We start from the raw sequence: 20597 nt of genomic DNA, 5'->3' as shown, positions 1-20597 counted from the left end.
GTATTAATAATTAATGTGTTTGGTTGATAGTAATAACAGATGTCTTGAAATACCCTTTTACTAAAATGCCCTTTAGATGATTACTAGATATAAATAATTAAGGGCTTGTTTGTTTTATTATTTCAAACCTTATTCTTTATCCTATTCCCAAAATACTTGTTTGTTTAATTATTTTGGGAAATACTATTCTATTTTTTTAATTACTTTTAGACCCCTTAAGTTTATTAACTTAATTAAACACCCCTAGAAAAAAAAAGTTTAAAAATTATCAAAAACAACCTCACCCACCCATAGTTGCCAGATTCCGGCAACCACCATCAGTGGTGGCCGGAATCTATTACAACGGCCTAAAAACGACCGAAAATGGTCGTTTATTCACCGATCTGGCCATCGTTGACGGTCAACGACGGCCAACTCTTTGGTCGTATCTGACGACCAGATCTGGCCAGAAAAGGCCAGATCGACACACCACCGGCTAGATTTGACCACTCTAAGTCGTAACGGCAGATTTCGGTTGGACTCTGGCATTGTGGTGGTGGGGGTGTTTTTGTCATTTTACAAATTGGGTGTTCTGTAATTATTAACCAAATCCAGGATATTTTCGTCCACATAATATACTATTTAGGGGCAAGATTGGACAGAAATTATGATTACCCAGGTAATGTTTTAATAACAGCCCCTCATCAGGTACAAATATTCCCGGCAATTTACCCCTTTTTGAGCACTGTTTGTCATCTTATTTTCCAGTAATATTTTTGTACAAAAATGTCAAACACGATAATATGCTCAATTAAACAAATATTACCCTCGTTAAAAAATTTCAACCCGATCCAAACGGGCCCTAAGGGTAAAATAAACAATGCAATGAAAAAAGTTTTATATTTCCCAAATGTCTTATTGAATTGTCAAAGTTTAATATTTTTAAATCATTTAAAATATTTAATATTTTGACTATGTGACAAATATTAGATTTTAGCTTCCTTTTATCATAGGACAAAAGACAAAATAAGGGTATATTAGTCATTGTATCATGATTCTTTGTTCGAATCAACTTTTCACAAAATTTTTATCAATTATAAGGGTGTAAGTGTTCCATTATGAAACTACAAGGGTATAAGTGTCTCATTTTGAAACTTATGGATCTCCTTATTTCTTTCGCTAAACCTCAGGGTGTCCATGTATAAATCTTTGAGTTATTGCCACCAAAAACCTCATTCATTTACTTGCAACATTCATTTCCACTTCTTTTTTTTTTTTCTTTTTTTTTTAATAATATTATTATTATTCATAAATTAGTATCATAATTGAAATAAAAACATTAAGTGCTGATAGACCTTCCCTTAGTAAAGTCTATCAGCTAAAAGGGCATAAAGGACATAAGAGCAGTAGGTTGTTGGGTGTGTGAGTGTGTGTTTAAGAATATTTGTGCTAGTGGGAGTTGGTTGGAAAATATTCACATGATTGGGGATCAAGTTGTTTAGTGGAGGGAATATTCTAGTTAAGAAAGTAGTATATAAAGAGAGGTCAGATTTAGGGAAGGTTAGGCATATTTTTACAAAGATCATTGAGGGAGGTCCCCAGCTCCTCAAACTGCTAGGAATTATCTATTCTTACTTTTGTTTGGTTGCTGAAACCATTTCTTCTTAAAAATTCTCTTAATCAATACAATATTGTTTAATTCCATATTTGAGATGTCCATTCTTTTGCATTTTTGGATTGTTTGTGGCTGGATTTGTTCTAATTTGATAGGGTTCCCATCAAATTGGTATCAGAGCCTAGTTTGGGTGATAGTTAAATCTAAAATGAAAAATAGAGTTGAAGGATTGGAGAAAGAGATGGGAAGCGTGGAGAAAGAAATGGGGAATGTGAAAGAAGAACTTGGAAGCACTAAGGGTTACTTCCTTGAGCTTCGAGAGTGGATGAGGTTGAAAGAGGAGAGGGAAGCTAGCATGAGTCGCGATAGAGGGAAAACATCCCACGCTAGGAACTCAAACAGCGACGACAATGGAGTAGTTAATCGTACCAAGGAAGCAAAAAATTTGAAGGATGAAAGGAGGAATAAGAAACTCGAGTTACTTGTTTTCAACGAAGATGATCCATATGGTTGGACCTTTAGAGTTGACCAATATTTTATTGTCAATCGATATGAGGAAAACGAGAAGGTAGAAGCTATGTTGTGTGTATGGAGGGTCGTGCTTTGAACTGGTACCAATAGGTGAAATCGAGAGCATCGATCAGTTCTTGGGAAGCATTTAAGGTTGTTGTGGTCGATAGATTCAGGCCATCCCAAAGGATCGGCATACGAGGCTTTGGTGGCTCTGAAACAACACGGTACAGTAACAGAATACAAAGAAAATTTTGAGGCACATGCTGCACCCTTGCGTGAGGTAAGAGAAGACCTCCTAATGGGTGTGTTTACTAATGGGCTCAAAGAAGAAATCAAGGTTGAAATGTGTTTGACACAACCCACTTCCCTGTTTGTACTAATGGACCAAGCCCATCATGTGGAAGAAAAAATAGGCCTAGATTCAATAAGGCCCAAAGTAATAGGCTGGATAACTACACTCAGGTCACCCCAAGCCTAGAAATCGTGTGCCCAAATGCATGGAATCTCTACGAAATCCAGAGTTAGGGCATAATTTTTCCCCAAATCGTTTTAATGATAGAAGAGAACGATTGGTGGAAACAGGGACGTCGAGTTTTAGAGGGGAAAATTTCTGGCAAATGACCAACGCTGAGCTACAGTACAAGAGAGATAGAGGGCTGTGTTATCAGTGAAATGAAAAGTTCGAACCAAGCCACATATGCAAAAGCAAATCACTCCAACTATTGTTATTGACAGACGAAGATGAATCTGAGAAGGAAGAAGTCATCCCTGAACTCGTCGAAGAACCCTCCGTGGAAGGTAATCCTCTAGGTTTATCAATAAATTCAATTGTGGGCATGACATCAGACAAGACTATGAAACTCAAAGGTTTGATTGGGGTTGAAGAGGTGATTGTTCTTGTGGACAGTGGGGTTTCCCACAATTTATTTCGCATGATTTGGTGCAAAAGTTGGGAATTGAAGTTGAGAAAGGGAAGTCATTTGGGGTTATGGTAGGCAATGGGTTCACGGTTAGAGGGGAGGGAATTTGCAGGGGAGTCAGTTTAAGAATCTAAGGGATTGAGCTAAGGCAAGATTTATTCCCATTCGATTTGGGTAGAGTCGATATGGTGTTGGGTATTTCCTGGTTAAGTACACTAGGTAATGTGTGCTCCAACTAGAAGAATTTGACGATGATTTTTGTCAATAAAAGGCCAAAGGTAGTGTTACAAGGTGACCACTCTCTAATCAAAACAATAGTTTCCCTTAAAGCCATGTTTAAGTCTTTGCAAAATGAGGATGCTAGTTTTGTAGTGGAATTTTACTCCATAGAGAATAAGAGTGATGAAAAGGCTAAATCAATTGAAATTAGAGTTGCTGCTGTTGTATAGGAGTTTAGCCACCTGTTCGAATAGACTACCAAACTACCGCCCAAATGACCTATTGACCATGCCATAGTTTTACAGGAAAACGCCAAACCTCCTAACATACAACCCTAAAAATACCCATACTTCCAAACAAATGAAATTGAGAGGTTTGTTGGAGAAATGATGGTGGCAGGAATCATTCATCCAAGTACCAACCTCTTTGCTAGTCTTGTTTTGTTGGTGAAGAAAAATGATGGTAGTTAGCATTTCTGTATTGATTATAGGGCTCTAAACAACCTGACCATACCAGAAAAGTTTCCTACTCCTTCAATTGAAGAACTTCTAGATGAGTTAGTAGGGGCACCAATATTTACTAAGTTGGATTTGAAGTCAGGTTATCACCAAATTAGGGTAAAGGAGGAAGATGTAGCCAAAACAGCTTTTAAGACTCATGAGGTGCATTATGAGTTCCTAGTCATGCCATTTGGCTTAACTAATGCCTTTTCCACCTTCCAAGCATTAATGAACTCCATATTCAAACTAGTCTTAAGGAAATTTATACTGGTTTTCTTCGATGACATACTTATTTATAGTTGTGATTTAAAGACTCACCTAGAGCACCTTAGACACACCTTCCAGATGCTTAAAGAGAATGAGTTGGTAGTCAACCATAAGAAATGTTTGTTTACACAACAGAAGCTGGAGTATTTGGGCCATTTGATTTCCTCTAATAGGGTGGAGGCTGATCCAAAGAAGATTGAATATATGTTATCATGGCCAGTTCCATGGACCATCAAAGGTTTGTAGGGGTTCTTGGGGCTAACAGGTTACTATAGGCAATTTGTAAAAGATTATGGATTGATAGCTCAACCTTTAACAAAGCTGCTTTGAAAGGCTTCCTTTAAGTGGAATGAAAAGGCATAACAAGCTTTTGTGGCCCTTAAAATAGCAATGACATCGGTTCTTGTCCTAGCAATACCAAACTTTAACCTACCATTTGAGGTTCACACAGATGCATCGAGGAAGGGCAGGGGGTTGTATTGGTCCAAATTTTGTGCCCAATTGCTTTTCTTAGTAAAGTCTTCTCCTGTCAGTTAAAGCAGAAATTGGTGTATGAAAAGGAACTCATGGCTATAGTTTTGCAGTCCACAAATGGAGCCATTACCTTATCGGGCATAAATTCATTATTAAAACTGATCAACATAGTCTACAGTTCCTGACAGACCAAAAAGTGAAGACATCAAAACAACACAAGTGGATTTCCAAGTTCATAGGTTTCTCTTTCGAAATCCATTATCAACCTAGCAGCTCTAACTAGGTAGTTGATGCTTTATCTAGAAGAGAAGAAGGAGTTGAGATGGCTGTCATTTCCACAGTAAAATTCTTAGATTTTGATGATTTAGCTTTTGAAGCACAGCGGGATCCTAGGCTACAAACCATTATCCAAGACTTGTTATTTGATCCCACCAGTCGACCTCATTATTGCCTACAAAAAGGCTACCTTCTCTACAAGAACAAGTTAGTCTTACCTAAAACTTCCAAATTTACTCCCAAATTATTGGAAGAATTCCACAGTAGCCCAAGAGGGGGGCATTCGGGGTTTTTTAGGACCTATAAGAGGGTGATCAATATAGTATTTTGGGAGGGAATTAAGAAGGATGTTCAAGAGTATGTGCAAAAATGTATGATATGTCAATTAAATAAGCATTCTTCCCTAAAATCAGTAGGTCTTCTCCATCCTTTACCCATTCCCACACAAGTGTTGGAGGATGTTAATATGGATTTCATTAGGGGGTTACCTAAAGTTAGGGGATAGGACACTATTCTGGTGTTAGTGGACATACTCATGAAATACAACCATTTCATATCCTTGTGTCACCCTTATAGTGCTAAAGATGTGGCTACGGTGTTTGTTTTTGACATTATGAAGCTTCATGGATTTCCAAAGTTGATTGTATCCGATAGGGATAGGGTATTTATCAATCAATTTTGGCAGGAACTTTTCAAGGTTGCCGGTACCATATTAAAGTTTAGTTTTGCTTACCACCCTCAGACTGATGGCCAAACGAAGGTGGTCAACTGGTGTTTGGAAGCTTACTTGCAGTGGTTTTGTAGTACTCAGCCCAAGCAATGGCCTTGGTGGCTAAACTAGGTAGAATTTTGGTACAATATAACATACCACAGTTCAACCAAGATGACACCCTTCAAAGTCTTATATGGAAGGGATCCCCCAACTCTACTCCAGTTCACAAACTACCCATCTTTAGTGGAAGAGGCAAACCAACAAATGACACCGCGTAACTCAATTTTTTATGAGCTAAGCACAACTTGGCTATAACCCAAGAGCATATGAAAGAAAATGCAAACTTACACCAAAGGGATGTCATATTTCAACCAGGGGATCAGGTGTTTTTGAAGCTACAACCATATAGGTTTAAGTCTTTGGCCAATAAAATTTATGAAAAGTTGAGCCCAAGGTTTTATGGTCCTTTAACCATATTGGAGAAAGTGGGACAGGTTGCCTACAAACTAGATTTACCACCTATAACTAGGATTCATCTAGTTTTCCACGTCTCTCAACTCAAGCACAACCTACATAGTTCGGTTCCCATCCAGCCTCCTCCACCTTTTCTCACCGAGGACTTGGAACTCTAAGTCCAACCAGAATCAATGTTGGCAATCCACAATTTAGTGGATGGCTCTAAAGAGGTTCTCATTCAATGGAAGGACCTAGCTCCATTTGAGGCTACTTGGGAGTTTTACGATGTCATCAAGCTTTATTACCCTCTTTTCCACCTTGAGGACAAGGTGGCTCTTCAAAAGAGAGAGGGGGTGCGGTTTATTGATAGATGTTCTACTAGTAAAGTCTATCAGCTAAAAGGGCATAAGGCTAGTAGGGTGTTGGGTGTGTGAGAGTGCGTTTAAGAATATTTGTGCTGGTGGGGGAAGTGGAGTATTGATAGACCTTTCACTAGTAAAGTCTATCAGCTAAAAGGGCATAAAGGCAGTAGGGTGTTGGGTGTGTGAGTGTGCGTTTAATAATATTTGTGCTAGTGGGAGTTGGTTGGAAAATATTCACATGATTGGGGTTCAAGTTGTTTAGTAGAAGGAATATTCTAGTTAAGAAAGTAGTATATAAAGAGAGATCGGTTTTAGGGAAGGTTAGGCATATTTTTACAAAGATCATTAAGGGAGGTCCTGCTCCTCGAGCTGTTGGGAATTATCTGTTCTTAGTTTTGCTTGGTTGCTAAAACCATTTCTTGTTAACAATTCTCTTATTCAATACAGTATTGTTTAATTCCATATTTGAGTTGTCCATTCTTTTGCATTTTTGGATTGTTTGTGGCTGGATTTGTTCTAATTTGACAGGGGTTCCCATCAAGTGCCCATTTAGAGTTAACTAATTAAATTTGTGATATTAATTTATGATCATCCATCCATATGCAAATATACTAGATAGAAAATTATTAATGGGTTATAGAAACTCGTGTCAAAATTAGGGTTGACAATTTTTAGGTATGGGAACGAGTAGTGGCTTCCCCATCCCTGTCCCTGGACACCAAATGTAATCCCTAAACCTGTCTTCATCCCCGAAATTCGAGCACTAGGGATGCGGGTGAGTAAACCTGCACAAAAGAGGCAAAATTTGTTCTCTTGCCCATACCCATCTCTTCCATAGAAATTTCAATATATTTTTCTTCTTTTTAATTTTTTTTTAACAAAAAAAGAAATAATGTTAATAATATTTTGTTTTTGGTAAACTTGGAATTTGTATGAAAGAATAAAAAAATTACATCCTTGGAAGGGGGACTCCCTTAAGGCAAACAACCTTGGACAAGCCCAAGGAAGCAACAGAAGAAACTGAAAGGGAAGCAAAAAGGAAAAACAATCCTTTACAAAATTGAAAAAAAAAAAAACTTTACCAAATAAACAGATCGTACAAAAAATTAACAACAGGCCTAAACCAAGTCTAAACTCTAGTCTGCCAACAACTAGCCTAGGCGTACAAATGGGCCATTAAAAGATAGACACCCAAACAAAAGTTCTCCAACACCGAGCCCAATCTGTGATCCTCTTCCACCATAGCCTAACCCACTGAGAGAAGATAACCCCCCAGTAGAAAAGCCCCAAACTAGGGGTGAAATTGAGTGGAGTCTAGTCGAGTCGAGTAGTTAGGTACTCGAACTCGACTCGGTTGCTATAGTATCGAGTTTGAGTTCGAGCCTGGTCAAGCCTAATGAATCGAGTTCAAACTCGAACTCAATAACTAAATCTCTAGTTTGAGCTCAGTTAATCGAGTTTTAGTCAAGCTTTTTGAGCTTAATCGAGTTTTAGTCGAGCTTTTCAAGCTTAATCGAGTTTTTCGAGCTTTTCGTACAGTGATCGAACTTGACTTGTGGGATTATTTTAACTACTCGGCTCGACTAATGCCAAGTTGAATTCGAGCCAAAGCCGAGCTGAGCTGAGCTCGAGCCGATCGGCTCGGTTTTGGCCCCTAGCCCAAACATTACAGTGGACTGAAATTTGAGTCCAAGGAGACAGGCCCAAGCGGGCCCAAAAACTTAAGATACAACGGTTTGATCCAAGACGCTAAAAACAAGCCCATCTAAGGAGTCCTTATAAATTCAAAGGTGAGGCCCGGTCTCCTGTGGCCCAACAAAGAAAGATTCACAATGGGGCAGCATCTACACCATAATCCCAGCCCATACCCAATAGCGTCACCATCCCACTTAAACACAACAAGATGAGGCCATTTAAAAGAAGAGAATAGGGTCATCAACGAGGCCCCATCACAAGAAAAGAAAGACTCCCAATAAACCCAGGTTTGAACAGAAAGCATCCCATAGTAGTAAACACTCCATGTAAGAGGCCTTGCACTCTTGGAAACAAACCAGATGTCATAAGTAAAGGTAAATCTCCTTTCCACTCTTTTACAACCTGGAGAATAAGAATTGAAGAACTCCTCCACATGAACACAATCTATCCAAGGAAACCACTGCTAAGGGAAAAAGCCACACAAAGCATAAGTTCCTATGGCCAAGATGTTGTTAGATGCATTGCCTGGCCACCTGCCCAAAATAAGACCTGCACGCAAAAAAATGTTAGAAAAAATTTTGGGACGTACTGCCCACCCTTCACAGTAGAACCCTTAAAAAAATTCCTCACGTCTTTAGTCTCTCTCCAAGGTCCACAGCCTATATAGTTTGAAACTGGAAAAAAAGGGGCTCCAAAAAAACAATGATATATTCGACTAAAATAGACCAGCCCAACACCAGCTCAATTATAGACCCTCTAGGGGCTGTGAAACACCAACCAAAGAGGCATAAGAAAAGTCTATCAATACCACCACTCTTATCGAAGGAAACCCCATACATCCACAAAATCACTCAAAGTAAAGCCCACCTACTCCAGATCATGAAAAATGCCATTTTCTCTTGCTGTTGAGCCAGACAAAGAATGGACTTCCTTGTTTGGCAGTGCACCAAGGGCAAACATTAAAACACATAAAACGCATTGCCATAATCATTAACCTAAATTTCTGTGCCCACTCCCAGTACAACTATGGGGAAGATCCCACATGTCCACCACCTTAATCACCACAACAATATTTTTAAACTTTACAGTTGTGGAGTCTAAGCCCAACTTCCTCTATCAAATACTGTTCCACACAATCTTGGGTTATGCGCTTACTATTGAATAAACGCAGATTTCTCTCTTGCCATGTACAATAAACCACAGCCCCAAACAGAATACGAGGAATATAGCCCACAGACCTTTCCCTTTAAATTTCCCAACACAGTACTCAATAATGTTCTGCCAACCATTATATTGGCAATGAAATCTTCCCTTGGCTTGAACCTTTTTCCAGAGGAAATTAGTAAAAGAGCAAGCAAAGAACAAGTGGTCATGGGAGTCAGGTGGTTGTCCATCGCAAAAGACACACAGAAGCTCAGTTGGGTTCATTTGGAATTGCATTTTATCTTGGGTAAGAAGTTTTTGCCGAATTGCTAGCCAAAGGATAAATGAATGCCTTGGAATGCATGTGCCAATGCACACAATGGAACTCCATGGAACCAAATTACTAGCAGGCGCAATGTCAAGCCAAGCCTGCCGAGAAGAGAACCTCATATTCCTATCATCTGACGATCTCCATACAACCACATCTTGAGGCAGGTTTGAAGGAATAATTGGGGCTTGATTAACAACCTAGGGGAAAGCCTCCTGGATAGTTGCCGGCCACGTCCACTGCCCTTCCACAACAACGTCACTCACCTTGGCTTGATGGCTCAATCTAGATTCATAAACGATTCTAGAAGCAATAATATCATGCAAGGGGTGAAGGGGGTGCCACGTATCATGTCAAAGGGATGTTGACTTCCCATCTCCTACTCTGACCACAACATTCTTTTTGACACTCTCGCTCATATTGAGGAGCTTTCGCCAGCTCCAACTTGTGTTCCAAGGGAAGGATGCAAACTATCCAAAAATTAGAACCCCGAGGTGTATTTGATTATTATTGGAAAGTTTTTGGACTAATTATTGGTCATTGTAACATGAAAGGAAAAAAAAAAAAACAATTTATTAAAAACTAATATTATTTAAATTAAAAAACCATACCCAACATTTATGTTAAACAATTATTCAATATATTTATAACCGTTTCTTCCAATTTTGGTATATAAATGATGAAAAACTTATAGAAGTCATATGTATATAACATCTATTCAATTAACTAAATGAAAATTATTAATCTATTAATAAATTATTAACTAAGGATAGGTACGGGTATGAGTTTTCGCGTGTAGACAACTCTACTCACCCCGGTACCCGTCCTCGATATCTGGGACAAAAACCTTTCCCACCCCCACCCCAAACCCAAAATTTTTTGAGTAATCCTCATTTGATGAGAGCAGGTTTTTCCAGGTTGCCATCCCTAGTCGAACTTCCAATATAAACAATAATTAAATTAAAATAGTGAGTTTACTATTGATTAATAAAAGGTAAAGGTAATTGTACAAGTGGATCATTTAAGAGGATTTATCCAACTGTCAACTTCAAAGTTCTAGGAGATTAGTTGAGGTACGCACAAACTGATTCAGACATCCTTGGTCACAAAAAAAAAAAAAATAATAGTTATAGTAATCTAGAATATGGTAACCTAATTTTTGAGTGTAAATTACTAGTTGAGATAACTTAATATTAATATTTTTGAGAGATACACAATTCTAAAATGTAACTGAAAGTGCATTAATTGGCCAACATCTCCTCTAAAATAGTCTTCAAATTCTTAAAGAGCGATTTTATTTGCTCCCCATTAACTAAAGAAGCCCCATATATATATATATATACATATACCCCATTTAAAAGTTTTAAAAACAAATTATATTCTTAGAACACTCCATAAATTTCATGAATGTTCTTCATCTATTTTAATTTTCAAAACCTAGCTACATCTCCACTTTATGTTATTCTCTCCCAATTATAATTAATCTCAAAACATTATTTTAGTTAAATTGAGAATTTGAAAGAATTTAAGCGCATTATAAAAATGGAGTCAACCTACATTACATTAAGTAATTGTAAAATAAAAAAATTAAATTAAAAAAGTTTAAGAAGCTTTTAAAAACTTAATAATTTTGTAATACTGTTAAAAACCTAATGTATCTCCTTTCAAAACTTAATTCTCCATTATAAAACTCTCTTTTAGTCTCAAAACTATCAAAATATAGTTTGAATTAATAATATAACCAATTTAGGGTTTATGTAAAGATAAGTGAGTGTTTATAAATAGGAATAAATTAAATGTAAACTTAATTATTTAATTAATCATAAACAATATTAACGGAGCATTAATTACTAGAATCCATTCATTCATTATTCAAAATAAGAAAGAATCAGGAAATGGATAAGACTAGACAAAGGCCTATAAAATAGTAGTTAAAGTAGAGCCAGGTTTAGGCCCATTTATAATTAAAGATGTATGGGCTGGATCTATCTTTCGAGTTCCATCACCTATTAAAATGCCAATCACATAAACTAGTTTTTGTTTATAATAATAATAAATCATTCGAGTTTTAAAAATATATATATTAATGTAAATCAGCAGGAAGCATAAACTTTTGGCATTATAAAATATAAAGCACCCTCAACCTATTAACCTTTAACCTTAAACTATGTAGAGTCCAGCTCAAAAAAAGAATGCAAAAGCACTCCTCTTTTGTTTATTAAAGTAATCTTTATGACTATTTAGTTGAATAAAGTATATGTCTTGAATTATGATATTGTTAGCATTAATCCTATAATCTTAATCCATAGTTTTAAGTTGAGTTGAGTTAAATCAAATCGAATTATATTTAAATCTGAAAATGTGTTTGGTAAAATATTTGAAAACTATATCAAAGTTAGATAAATTGCTAGATAGTTGTTTGATAAATTTTTTGAAAAAGGTTTTTAAGATTGAATAGTGTTTGATACATTTTCTGAAAATATTTAGATTATTTTTAACCCCTTACATTTGTTAATTTAGCTAAAAACCCCCATAATAAAAGTTTAAAAATTAACTAAAGCACCCCAACCACCCAAAAAGACAGTCAGCCATCGGTCACTACCACCGGATGGTAGTCGACAGTTGCCAAAATGATGCACGATCGACTGGATCTAACCGATTGTGCATCGATATGGCCGTTTCCGACTAATCGACACACGACTAGCTAAATCTGGTTGGTCATGCGTTGTTTCGGTCATGTTGGTCGACAGTGGTGGTATTGGGTAGATTAATTTTCAAATTGGAAGGAGAGAAACATGAGAAGGAGAGAAAGAAAAATGTTTTCAGTTGAATAGAGTTAAATAATCTGAAAACAAGTTCCACCCTTTTTTTATTTTTAGATAAAAAATCTTATTTGAGTTGGATTAATTTTCAGATTGGATTAGCCCAATAAATAAACAAATACATATCCTATTTTTTAATCTAAATATGATAATAGAATAATGATTTAGAATAGCATAATAAACAGGGCTACAATTTCATAACTCAAAGTGAAAATGGGTATCACATTTAAAACAATGAACATTAATTTCATAACATTAACATTGTAGAATATAACAAGTCAACATCTAATATTAGACAGGTCACGTGCTTTGTTAAAAGTTTTACATTACGATGATTAATCAATAATGAATGATGTTCCCTTGTGTCCCATATATACGAAATAAACACCTTTAATATATCAAATATTCAAAATATATATACAAATTATCTGAAGTGTATAATCATTTTTAAAACAATTAATGCAACAAAATTTGGTTAATATAAAGTATCATATCATATTTAGGGATGATAAAGATTGCCTTCCTCAACCCCACCCTCAAATTGAATAGAACCTTAAAGGTGAATGTAATCCCCACATGGATCCGATTCCCAAATATAAAAGAAAATATGAATTAACAATCAACATAAAAATGAAGTTAATAATTACATTAAAGAGCTGATTTTGTTTTAGTTTTTAGAATAGTATTATATTATTTAATCAAGTAAGGTAGGATTCTCTTCGAAAATATTTAGATTATTTTTTTAACCTCTTACATTTGTTAATTTAACTAAACATCTCTACAATAAAAGTTTATAAATTAACAAAAACACTCTTACACACCGTTTGACAGTTAGCAATAATTGGGGGTGTTTTTGTTAATAAGAAAAGTAATTGTTAAATGTTTTGAGTTGAATATAATAAAAATAGATTTTAAATTGAATAATCAATATTACTGGATTGGATATGATAGGGTTTAAAAACTTGAACAAATGCAGTCTTAAATATTCATCGATAATCACATGCTGATACATTTTTCATATAAAGTTTCACATGGAAACACATTTTATGTATATAATTTAATTAAAAACACAATCAAATTCATTTTGTCACATATTAACAATTGCAAACAACAGAGGGGCCGTCCTCGCTTGGAAAATTGACATCTCTAATCATTCTAAGTTCAAAGGGTAATTACTTATTTCCATGTCCAAATACAGTTTCCATCTATAACCTTGTGAAGATATATCAAAATAATATCCGAATCCAAAGCATTAATGTAATAATATGGGGCGGATCGAATCCGAGATTTCGGGCATCCATGGCTATCCTTATCACCACCCACATCACAATCCATCCACCGACTTTGATTCTTGTTCATAGAGATATGGTCCATACTCTCTCTCTATAATTTCAAGTTACTGTGACTGTCGGTGCTCAGAGAAAAGTTAAAAACTTTAATGAAAACAGGAACACGCAAATACCCAACGGCACAATTCAAGTTAAGCTCTCAACTTTACCAAAAAAATTAACCTGAAAGACTTTTTAAAAGCATGTGGGCAAAAACAACAACACAAGACAACTTCATTACCGGTTTTTTTATGCGATTATAATTCCAAGGTTAACTTACACAATCTTTAAGCTCTTGTTTTTTCCATCTGGGCCCCTTTTTGAAGTGAAATAATTAAGTGCAATTAAGGGGCCAACTGCAGTTTCACAAGTGTACTGGATGCCTTGTAACAGTGACACAAAGAGAGTTGGAAATGATGGTGGAGAGAGAGAGAGAGAGAGAGAGAGTGAGAGTCTGTTTGATACATGTGATTATTTTGGCTGTTACTTTTCTCTACCCTTAAAACCTCAATTTTCTTGGGTATATTTTGTGTTTTGACACGGTCTGAGATCTGAGGTTGAGGTTGTGACAATGAAGTTTCACTACAAGAGTTCTTATGGTTATCAGACTCAAAGAGGAGGAGCTCTTGCGGGGCTTTTTGTGCTTCTTTTTCCAGTTTTATTGCCTAGTTTGTTCAGTCCATTAAGCCATGCTTCCCCTTCTATGTTCTCGGTATGCTTTCTTTCCTTTCTCTATATTTGCTTCTTATTTTTTCTAATGCGAAATGGGTATTTTTTTTAATGTTACTTTAGCCTATTAAAGTTTGGGGAAATATTATCTCGTTTACTTTTTGTTTCTTCTTATATGATAGAAATTACGGTCCAATATCTAGTTAAGTGATGGAATGAAAGTGGAACTCTTAGGTTAAAAGTATGGATGGTTACTTGAAATACACAAAAGGGATTAGTGTCAATTGTCAACACATATGATTGGGGAGAGTTGAGCTTTTTACTTGCTGGGTGTAAATTTAGTCATAGTGTGGGACAAGTTGAGATGAGGTTTTGTTATATTTATGACAAATTGGATTTCGTTGATTGGTTACTGTGTGGGTTTGGTAAGTTGAATTGTTCGACTTTACTTGACTGGGGTCTCTTGACACCATTCTTTGATGAGATGTTGCATGAAAAGTGTGGCTTATTGTTGTCTGCAGGGCTCCTCATGTGACGCATTTTGGGGTTTTGAGTTGGTTTATGGATCATACAAGATCTTTCGTGTTCTTATGTTCTCCTGGAAATTAGAAGGCAGGAAAAGATGAGATAGATACCTAAAGAGGGAAACTTGGTAGAATGGTTGAATGACTGCTATTGCAGTGATCTTAAATGGTTATGCTAACTGTGGTTTGGAATGGTTTTTTTTTTTTTTTTTTTTTTAATATATCAAATAAGTCTAGCAACAATTAACTAAGAAGGCTATGAAGTGCCGACAAAATACCTTGGAAGCTATTTTCCCCACAAGAAGCATGACTTACATCTGGAACACCCTGAATAAGACTCAAGTTAAATTGGATCCTTGCTCCAATGGTTATAAAAGAGAATAAAGTCATTTTGGGAGGTATCTTTGCTCTGAGCATTGACATCTCAATTTGTTTATCTTTAATCCTTGCATCAAAACGATAATGACCCAACACCATAAATCCTGCAAGCTGTTTTCCTAGAAAAAATTTAATTTACATTTGAAAGTTCCTTGAAAAAGATCCGTGTCAGGAAAAAGACGATAATGTGGTTCTTGTTTTTGTGCTTAGCATTAGAATCAGAAATTATTTAGCTTTTTCTTCCTTGGAGAACTTGTGTACATTTGTATTTAATAAGATAAATATGTTGTGGAACAATGATTGCTCATTTCATGTATAACGATATGCACATTTCCATTTATTACTCTCTGATATCCAAAGTCATGCTACTTTATTTGATAAATTGGTTGTTTTATGCAGGAATGGAATGCTCCAAAACCTAGGCACTTACCTCTACTCAAGAGTGCTTTGCAGCTGCAAAAAGTGAGTGGCAGTCTACTGAGCAGATGTGTCTAGGAGTGTTGTTTAGTAACGATGCAATCATATGTTTCCATCTGATTGATTTCTTCATGCTATACTAGTATAGGAGTGTTGTTCATGAATAAGTCAGTATGCATGAGACAGCTATAAAACATGGACAAAGATAACTTGTATGATGGTAACGATGGCACTCAAGATTGTATCATCTTGGAAGCTAGTTTTCCTGCACAAACCCAAATGACATCTGGAAGTCTCTGCATATAAGTGAGTTAGAGTGGAGGTGGACCCTTGCTCCATGGGTGCAAGAGACGGCAAAGTTATTTGGGGTAGTATTTTTGCTCTGAACATATGCATCACAAAACATTTCACTTTGTAATTCCTGGAAAGCATATGGATGTACAGAACTTACCAAGCTAATGCGTTTTATTGTTGGGTTGTTCAATACAATGAAGTAATATTCACCTTCCAATTGGTCTGTATGCCACTTCTGTGCTCTCTGATGTGGCATGTGCTTTTCAAAATAATGCACATATTCATGTACATCAGAACGTGCCTGTAACTATTCTATGTTGGTTTGGTACCATATCTATGAAGTTTACTGTTTCTGGGTAGTTGTACTGCTTTAGTGAAAAGGTATTATTGTGCAGGATCCAAATGCTCCAAAGCCAAGGCACTTACCTTTGTTCAAGAGTGCTTTGCAGCGTGAATATGTAAGTCAAAGTCTTTCAAGTGGCGTCTATTTTTTCCTCATAATTTTATGTTTTCACTTGAAAAAATCCCTTCTTTGGTTCCCTTTGTGCATCTCTTTCAGGCAACTGGAAAGCAATCTGATCTTTGGGTTCCTTTGGCTGATCAAGGATGGAGACCATGTGTTGAATCTGCAAAAGCCCCTTGTAAGTTTGAAGAAATCAGGCTACCATATAAGTTGGACTTTTGTAATTACTTAATATTCTGATAGGAACCCACTCCAATAACTCAACAATTTGGGCTAGGCCATGGGTCTTTCATGGGCTTGGGTAGAACTCTCCTTGGAAAACCGGCTTGCCAAGGGAGGATGCCCAAGCCTTTATAACCCACATGCCCACCCTTTTTCCCTTTCAATGTGGGATCCTAACATTCCACCACGCTTCCGCAACCGACGTCCACGTCGGCCTCTTTACCCCTTGGGTGACTACGCGGATTCCCTTTCCCTCGGGCCTCCATGCCCTTTCTCGGGGTAGTAGCTCGGGCCCAAGGTCAGCCTACCACGCGTGCGTTGCCATATAGGCGCAGGATCATGCTCTGATACCAATTGATAGGAACCCACTCCAATAATTCAACAATTTGGGCTGGGCCATGGGTCTTTCATGGGCTTGGGTAGAACTCTCCTTGGAAAACTGGCTTGTCAAGGGAGGGTGCCCAAGCCTTTATAACTCACACGCCCACCCTTTTTCCTTTCAATATGGGATCCTAACATATTCCAATTGAGTAATAAAACTAAAAGTTGTAATACAAATTTTTTTGCTTCATTAATTTTTTTCATTATTCTTGTTCGTGATTCTAATTGGTCTTGGATGGACACATCATTATTTGAAGCAGCATTACATCAGAAATCTCAGGGATACATTCAAATATTTCTCGATGGAGGGTTAAACCAGCAGAGAATGGGGGTAGGTATTTGGAGATTATAATTTATGTCTTTCCTTGATACCTTGAGATGCCAAGGGTGCTGATGAATAAAAATCTTGTATACTTGTTGAATTAATCTTGCAGTCACTTATTTGCTGTACAAAAACTTAAATAGTCACTCAAATGTTAAGTCTTTTTTTTTTTTTTTTTTTTTTAAAATGAATAGTGGCTTAAGTTATCTCCTTCTCTTAGATATGTGATGCGGTTGCTGTTGCTAAAATACTGAATGCAACCCTTGTGATCCCACATCTTGAAGTAAATCCTGTTTGGCAGGACTCAAGGTAACTCTTGTGGAAGTAACCTCTTCTTTCCTCTTTTTTTTTTTTTTTTTTTTTTTTTAATTAATTGTACATGATTTTCCTTAGTTCATTTGGGGAAGACATCTCTCTGACGTTGCTTACTTTCACCTGCAGTTCCTTCATGGATATATTTGATGTGGACCATTTTATTAATGTATTAAAAGATGATATTTCTATTGTAAAAGAGCTTCCTGATGAATATTTTTGGAGCACAAGGGAGTATTATGCCACAGCTATTCGAGCTACAAGAATCAAGACAGCTCCTGTTCATGCTTCGGCTAACTGGTATCTAGAGAATGTCTTGCCTGTACTACAGAGGTTAGTAGTTACCAGAACTACTTGTTTTGGATGTGGAGTTGCATTGTTAGCAATTTTTAGGCCAATTATTTTATTAGTGTTATCAAGTCCAGTTTCTTTTTTGTGTTTTTGTTGAAAGTTTTTTGTTTTCAAGATAAGTTCTATATATTTTTGTTTTAAAAGTTCTCATTCTCAGAAAAATTTAGTTAAATTCAATATATTCCTGTATGCTGGTTTTTAGTGCGGGGTAGCCCAGTTATTTTCTGGGATATCCAAAGACCCAGGATAATTGTGAAGTTTTAGTGTGTTATCTTGGTCATTTATGAGATCTTTAACATTTTGCATGTTCCAGTTACGGGATTGCTGCGATTTCTCCATTCTCTCACCGTCTAACATTTGACAACTTGCCAATGGACATCCAACGGCTACGCTGTAAAGCAAATTTTCAAGCATTGATTTTTGTTCCTCATATTAGAGAACTTGGTGATGCCCTTGTCAGCCGCTTAAGGTATCCTTCAAGCAAAAATAGAGTACTTGGCAATGGCCATTTGATGGATTATATTGATGCATATAACAAACAAGAGCCATGGAAATTTGTTGTGCTACACCTCCGGTTTGATAAGGTATAATTTAATTCTATTACAGATTTAGACTTACTGGTAAATGGGTGGGGTGAGCTGAAGTTGGGTGGTTTTACATTCTAGTTTGTAAGCTTATCTTGTATGGTAACAAAAATGGGACCAGATTCTTTCAAAGATTCTGCTTTGCTTATTATTTTTACCTTCATATTATGCTTTGCATTCTATTCATAAATCTTGGGGCTGAAAACGTAGAGGATATAAGTTTTTGACACCAGTTGTAAAGTTAATGTGCTGACATCAGTAAATTTTATCTTTCCTAACAATAGCCTGCTTTCCTGTTGACATAACCATGGTAATGATTCTGGATTTAACACTTTATATAATTGTACAACAGGTGATTCACCCATCTTGTTTGAATAGTTTAATTGTAAGATTTTTCTGTCCATGAGTTCTTTCATTTACCTTGTGAATATGCAGGACATGGCAGCTCATTCAGCCTGTGATTTTGGTGGGGGCAAAGCTGAAAAGTTGGCTCTGGCCAAGTACCGGCAAATTATTTGGCAAGGAAGAGTTCTTAACTCCCAGTTCACTGATGAAGAGTTGAGGAGTCAGGGGCGTTGCCCATTGACTCCAGAGGAAATTGGGTTACTGCTAGCAGCATTGGGTTTTGACAACAGTACTCGTCTTTATCTTGCCTCCCACAAGGTCTGTTATCCATGTAACTTGAGCTTGGCCATGTTACTCTCCATTCTCTTCATGTTTAAAAAAGTGAAATTTATGTTTCTATTTTAATATTTTTTATTTGTTAATGTTGCTGCTTTCAGGTATATGGTGGGGAAGCTAGGATTTCAGCTTTACGAAGATTGTTTCCACTTATGGAAGATAAAAAGAGCCTGGCATCTTCTGAGGAACGGGCAAGGATTAAAGGAAAGGCTTCTTTGTTAGCTGCACTTGATTATTATGTTAGCATGCACAGCGACATCTTCATCTCTGCTTCTCCAGGAAATATGCATAATGCATTGGTGAGTTTTACTTTTGTTTTCTGGTATATGCATCACTAAACTAACGTAAGGTTCAATTTGTGAGAAGAGCTATGCTTTGCACTTTGCCTTCCAATGTTATTTAAAACTGCCGAAGGTTTTGCCCATCCAAATCCAGTAAGGTTGAACTCTTAATGCAGAGACTATGTTGTAGTAGTTAAATTGTGATGAATAGCAATTGGGAAGTGGCTATACTTGAAATGGTGCATTTAAAGCTTTTAATACTCATTACCCTTGTTTCAAATAAAGTTTGCGATTGTTTCACCACGGACTGGCATGGGTTGTGTGAACTAGGATTTTAAACTTTGTCATATATGCTTAGCTTTATGTTATACTTATACCTATCTCATCTAAAAACTGTTCAGTTTTTGAACAATTAGAGAGCTTGAAAAGCGCATATGCAGTAGTTTGCATTAAGAATCCTAAGAAGATGAAAATTTTGTGATGTTGACAGGTGGGACATCGTACGTATGAGAACTCGAAGACTATACGGCCTAACATGGCATTGTTGGGTCCACTCTTCCTGAACAAAAGCATGAGTTGGTCAGACTTTCAGCAGGCAGTGGTTGAAGGACATGAAAATAGGCAAGGGCAGATCAGATTAAGAAAAATTAAGCAGTCCATTTACACATATCCTGCTCCTGACTGCATGTGCCATGTCTAAGATGCTCAAGGAATGTGTCACCTTCACGTCAATTTTTTTGTGATTAGTATCAATATTTATAATAAGTAACAACACCATTGTCCTGTTTAATTGAACAATCCATGTAATGTTTTTGGGTTATTACACGCAGTGTATTGGAGGTGGAAGCAATGTAGGATTGGCTTGTATTTGTCAAATATTCTGAATCTGATATATTATTGGACTGCATTTTCAGATCACAATAGAGGTAGTTATGTATCAGTCAGTACTACCAACTGTTTTTGTTTTTTATTCTTTGCGGTTCGTTTAGTCTACAAATTAGTCTTTCTTGCACAAATTTACTACGAATATTTATCTATGCCTTGGCCAAGAGATGTTTAACACTATATATAAGGGAAAAAATATACTAAGCTGAGTTCGTGGAAGACGT

The 20597-nt window shown here is 36.5% G+C and overlaps 1 protein-coding gene across 1 annotated transcript; it reads left to right on the top strand.

Annotated features, from left to right (window-relative positions):
- The first annotated feature begins 13882 nt into the window (after positions 1 to 13882).
- LOC116146379 (O-fucosyltransferase 39) lies at positions 13883 to 20432 on the top strand. Its single transcript, XM_031431781.1, has 11 exons — positions 13883 to 14321; positions 15580 to 15642; positions 16287 to 16349; positions 16451 to 16532; positions 17218 to 17288; positions 17500 to 17588; positions 17721 to 17924; positions 18256 to 18526; positions 18962 to 19189; positions 19309 to 19506; positions 19979 to 20432. Exons 1-11 carry the CDS (start codon positions 14181 to 14183, stop codon positions 20186 to 20188), a joined length of 1620 nt encoding a protein of 539 aa, XP_031287641.1. The 5' UTR covers positions 13883 to 14180; the 3' UTR covers positions 20189 to 20432.
- The last annotated feature ends 165 nt before the right edge of the window (positions 20433 to 20597 follow it).

The sequence above is a fragment of the Pistacia vera genome, unplaced genomic scaffold (genome assembly GCF_008641045.1).
Source record: "Pistacia vera cultivar Batoury unplaced genomic scaffold, PisVer_v2 Contig477, whole genome shotgun sequence".
Lineage (NCBI taxonomy): Eukaryota > Viridiplantae > Streptophyta > Magnoliopsida > Sapindales > Anacardiaceae > Pistacia > Pistacia vera.
This window is presented reverse-complemented; position numbering and strand designations above follow the sequence as displayed.